General features: G+C 31.2%; 1 protein-coding gene across 1 annotated transcript in view; it reads left to right on the top strand.

Moving 5' to 3' along the window:
* The first annotated feature begins 785 nt into the window (after positions 1 to 785).
* The window catches only part of LOC132744302 (fibrillin-2-like), a 94,241-nt gene continuing 89,026 nt past the window's right edge, over positions 786 to 6,000 (top strand). The window contains exon 1 of the mRNA XM_060732968.1: positions 786 to 1,579. Within this exon, the coding sequence (XP_060588951.1) occupies positions 1,478 to 1,579 (102 nt within the window). The 5' untranslated portion in view covers positions 786 to 1,477. The remainder of the gene's footprint in view (positions 1,580 to 6,000) is intronic.

Here is a 6,000-nt window from a genome sequence, read left to right as displayed (position 1 = left end):
AATTACTATAGCATAAAATGCGTATATAAGTATACATTTATAGAATATTGTTCACAGATATAACATCAAGATGAAGTGCATACCGAATCACAGGTACTCACTGAAATTGCATTTCTATAAAAATCATTTATTTGATAGCTCTTGAATAACTACCGAGATATCTAAAAGATTTCTTATTTTCTCTATTAAATTTCGACATTCAGGTAAGATTAACGATTGTTATGGCTGTGTGCGAGTTTTTCGCCTTTTTCCTGGAGGCGCTCCCCGGCTATAATAATTCACAAAAAAGTAAGTATATTTATGTAAGTGCCTCAATTCATCACATGTTTTGTCGTAGGTTCGTAATAAGATATATACTAAATCAAGCATTGTTCTAAATAATACCATGTTCCAATTCTCATTAAGAATATATCAACATCTTCTAATTAACTTATTGTAACATCAGAATAAAAATAATAAAAACACACGCACGCACACACACACACACATTCGCACACACACTATTTTTTAAAATATCAAATAAACACTTCATTAGAAGAAAGAAAAATTACTAACAAAATTTTAAATAATCTTTCTCCGCATTTTTTTTGTTTATAGGTCTTGTTTATTAAACGACGTTTACACTGGAACAATCTATAAAATAAGATATTTTAACATGTACGAAGACACAGTCCGTCAAATGTATCTCGCCCGAGCAGACTGACTAGTGTAGCGCATGATATCTTAATTTTGCTTGTGGACATTTCCTGACAAAGATGAAGATATCGTTTTACTGCCCAGCCCTGCGGGACCTTTACCTTTCACGACATCATTCATCAATTGTTTACCAACGCAATTTAACACTTGTATCATAGTTACATTGGTACACGAACTAATGCTGCATAAATACTCTTTTAGAGAGAATTTTAAGATTTAAATTAATTTTGCCACTGGTGGTCATTTTTTTTTCGTTACAAAACGTATGCCGTATGAAACACGATAAATTGTTAACTATAAGAAGTGCAACATTTTTGTGATAAATTGTTTGTCTTATCACGTTTGTTTTAAGAAATTTTTCTTTCAGAATTATTTATTTTGGCAAAATATTGTCTTGACAGAACCAATTCATTCAACAAATGTTTAATGTTTTATCCGGGACTCGTCTGCGGCTTTTACGTAAGAAGGGAGTGCACAAATTTGGACACCTTCAAATTGTCACATGTAATTGATTCTGCAGAGTGACAAGCTGAACACATTATAAGCGGACAGCTGACTTACCTAACTTATTTACATAAAGGTAGTTGGTGACAGCAAACCTTGCTACGTCCTCTTTTGATAAATTTCGTTCTTACATTTCGGATACTTTTAATAGCGTTTATATTTGATTGCGAATAATAAGTTATTTTGTACTCAGTATTTCTTTAATATTGCTGATTTTGAAATGGATTTATAACATTGTGATTTTGTGAATTATTCCGTGTTTGGATTCCTAAACAAGATGACACGAGAAACACCGGAATGGGTAGAACATATGAAAGGCGATACAATGCCGAGAATGTCCACAAAGACTGACGATGATTTCTGGAGAACGACTAATTCTGTATGTACATTTTTTTCTGTAGGCTCACTGTACAAAAAGAAAATATATAAAGATATTAGTTTGACATTAATGCTGAAAATATATATGATTCTGTATTAATGAAGCAAGTAATTATTTGATATGAAGCAAGTAATTTTTTTATATATAAGGATGGTTGAATATTGCTCGTGTTAATTAATATAATAGTGAATTGCGCTTATTGATGGAGGCCAAAATGCACTGTATTTGAAAGACTTCTATGGTAGTCTTGTAAAATATATTGTAAATAGTTACGGACTACTTTGAAATAATAACTAGACAACTAAATATCTAAATTATTGAATATGTTCGTTTATATTCCGTGTAATTATGTTGCATATATTTTAAATTAAATACATCAAATTATATATCATGTTCTGTGTATCAAACGGTGTATTATAAAATTTAAAGTATCAGGTAAGATATATAAAATTATCAATTTATGATTATATAAAAATTATTTTATATCAAATAATAAATAACAGTAATAAATATCTAAAATATTTTAGTTGTACATATGGTGTTGAATATATTATCATATTGTTTACAACTCTATCATACCTGTGATATTTATAATATATATGACAAGAAATCATCTTATAAATATAAACAGGACAGATATCTTTCATACAATTTAAGTACACAAAAATGATGTTGAACGGGCATGAACATGTTTAAACATTGTACAACCTAGATGTCGAATTAACATTACAAGGTCCATGTTGTAATATAACCTCTTGTCATTATTTCAATGAAGTAATTCTTATATAAACATGTACTGTCTGTTTGTTATGTCAAAACGGAAATATGTACATTAAATCATCTGTTGTCGTCGGCTCGGTTTAGTTTTTCAACAAATTTGATGCACCAAAAAAGTTTGAATTACTTTTTATCTGCTCTTTTCAGTATTATTTGACTCTAGTAAATTGGAAAATGTTTCAAATGTAAACACTTTGCTGGAAATATTTGTAAAGCAGATTAAAATATAATGTCCTGGGTGCCGTATGATTTATACATGTATTTAGAATCCACTATAAAATAGTTTGGTCCATTTACTATCAGGCGATTCGGCGTTACTCGTGCTGAATTCCTGCATTATTTTCACATTCCTTTAACGGGATACACACTGTAGTTAGCCTGGAATGAAATTCATTGTCACTAAATGATTAAGTTATAGAATAACAATTATCATACATGTAGTTGTTATAACCATGTATTGAATATTTCGTTGTTTTATTTTTTGTTGTTGTTTCTTTTGTTTTTGCTTTTATTTTCAATGACACAAAGTCCACCCAGCTGCTTAACTATGATTAGTGTCATGTGTACATACTTAATAAAGATTGGTGAGTTCGACATGATATCTATGAGTGGGAGTTATGGCCGTGGAGCATGTTCCGCGAGCTAGAGTCGAAACAGAGTAAAATGTTCCATGAGGTAGATATGTGACCGAGTAACATGTTCCGTGAGCTAGAGTCGTGACCAAGTCACTAGTTTCATGAGCTAGAGTCGTGACCAAGTCACATGTTCCGTGAGCTAGAGTCAGCAGGTCACTTTCGTTACGATTCATCATGAATTCTTTTCTACGGTCATTCGCACAGAAGTTTCTATTCCTGGCGAAAGTGAAGGCAACTATAGTACTGGTAAACTGCTTGACAGCCTGCCCAGGAACGATGCGGTGGCTGAACTGTGCTCTGGTGAATTCAATGTGGCTTAATTACTGCCATGATCCGGAGTGAAAACTACCAACACCACCACCAAATGTATATGATTGAATTAATTGGGCGTTCATATATTGATTGAAAACCAAACTCTGCGGAAACTTAAAAAATACGTTTTAATTGATAGCAGAATAACACGTTGCATTATATACGCTATTTTGAAAAACAACTATTTTGCTTATGTATTTAAACAAATTTGATTCTTGCGTGAATTAGACTTAAACGTTTATGTTCACGCTATTTTCTTATGCAACATAAGAAAATAGCGGGAACATAAACGTTTAAGTCTCAATAAATTCAACTTTAAAATCTCAAAATAATTGGCTTGTATTAGTTCTAAAGAAAATTAGTATTCATAAGTTAAACATTTGTAATTTTATTTTGAAAACTAAGGTATTATTATCATTTTGATCTTATTTCCAAAATGACAGTTCCTTTTTCCCAAAATATTTAAGGATTTTCTGGACAGTTATAACATACATTACAATGTACATGTATGTATTGAAAGGTCTCGGCATAGTTTTCTGAGCTTTAAAATAATTAACACCATTGTAATCATAGTGATAGATATGTTGGAATAATGCATAATTTATTAAATGTTATAAAGACGGCTTTAACAAACGATGAACAAATGATACACGTTGTTACTTATATAAACATTAATTTTGGACTGTAATTTTGCAGGTAGGGTCAAAATAAAACTTGATCATGTGGACAATTTATTGAAACAATGATCAGATGATAAAGAAGACCCGGGGAGGGTATCGGCCAGTTTTATATCATACAAGTATATTGCTGTCAACACGTCGTGCTAGATCAAAAGAATAGAGTTATCTGATAAGAAAACATATGAAATGTTATCTGTTAACATAATACAGGATCAACAAGATCATTATCAGATTCCCAACAGACGATATTATATTGATGAAATGTTTGGAAAAACTGCTTATGAAATACGTTGAAGTGAAATGGTTAAATACAAAATAAATAAATTAATAAAGACAACGGACCCAATGAAATGCGCTCTTAGATAATCAGTGCTCATTTTGTACTCGATTTATAATCACACATTGCCTGCTAGCTGAACTTAGTAATCAAAACAGCAAGAAACGCTTTCAAATCATCAATAAATTTATAAAGTTCAGATTTTCTGTATCTCTTTTTAACGATAAAGGTGTCTTCTTTGGCCATTTACCGCGTACAAGATTTGATATTATGAAGTATAAACAAAACAAGTCAACAACAAATGGCATGTGAAGGAATGTATCGTTTGACCTAAGGCTGTTAGACATGAGACCGGAGATATATTGTATGTAGCCACTAGCCTGATGATGACCATCTTTGAACTTGATAGTACCACGTGATAAATTAAAAACAATTTGTCACTTAACACGATAGCCCACGTTATGTCTGTTTCAAGCCTACAAAATGACTTCAAGCCTACACAATGTTTCAAGCCTACAAAATGACTTCAAACAGATTTATAAACGATACTAACAATATTTGAAAGATTTGTGTGTTTTCTAAGTAAACATCAAAACATTGGATACTTTTGATATAAATTAAGAAACAAACATTCTGTTATTGATAAGCCCCAGTCATTGATAGGCTTACTCCTTTTTTGTTATTCATTTATATAAAATATAACGTTTTTTTTTTTCGAGTATCTGCCAAATGTTCGTTGTCTGTTATTATACTGAACATGGATTAATCCTGTCTCCAAACTGCGAGGGTGACTCTAGAGTGTTATACATAGACAAACGATGCCGTCTAAACATTATTATTTTTATTTGACATGTATAATACATATATATAGACAAGTTGTCTCTTCTGATAATAACTGCTACATTTACCAACGAATGCTACCACGTCTCTTATTCTATCACATAACCACAGTCTTCATTATTTGTTTTTGTCCAAGCATAATTGATAAAACCTGGTTTTGTTGCATGACAATTTCCTGTCATTTGTATATCATTTAACACTAAGGGAAAGCTGGATTGTATGAGTTACTATATCAAAATAATTGACTTTTATTCATGTTTAGAGAGGACCACATTGTTTAACTGCACATCTGCAGTTTCAAAGTATACAGGCATTTTTCTTATAGAGATAATTGATAATAAACATGGAAGTAATCTACGTGCGCTTGCAGCGGGTCTATAAGAAATGTACATTAAATATAAATATTGTTTTGCTGTTTGTTTTAAAACATAAAGTTTTTGATGACATGTGAGTCACCACAGGACAAGAGTGCTGTGATATATTGCGGTCATTAGAGATTTGGTTAGTCCACCCATCTCTGACATACATGATATAAATTGTTGATAAACTAGCCTTCAGTTACTTGCTATATACCTGAGTCAGACGTTATAACTTTCATTGTTGAACGTTATTAAATTATATATACAGTATATGTTTTTATTGTATTAGGTTTATTTTCAACCATAATCCAAACCAGGGATGATGTAAATAACAGAGATAAGCAACTCCTATATACTCCATTAAAATATATCACACATGCCTATGAAAAAGTGGAAACTTTTATCTATTGCTGCATTTTAAAATACTGATAACTTTCTATACCTTTCACTTCAAATAACATAGCAGAATATAGCCTTAGATTCTTAGATTCTGAGCCAGTTTTTCGTCATATGTATAGCTATGTAACAAAAGTTAATAAGT

Source organism: Ruditapes philippinarum, unplaced genomic scaffold, assembly GCF_026571515.1.
Source record: "Ruditapes philippinarum isolate M1 unplaced genomic scaffold, ASM2657151v2 ctg1632_1_1_1_1, whole genome shotgun sequence".
NCBI classification, from domain to species: domain Eukaryota; kingdom Metazoa; phylum Mollusca; class Bivalvia; order Venerida; family Veneridae; genus Ruditapes; species Ruditapes philippinarum.
Note: the sequence above shows the minus strand (reverse complement) of the source record. Positions and strands in the feature narration are given on the sequence as shown.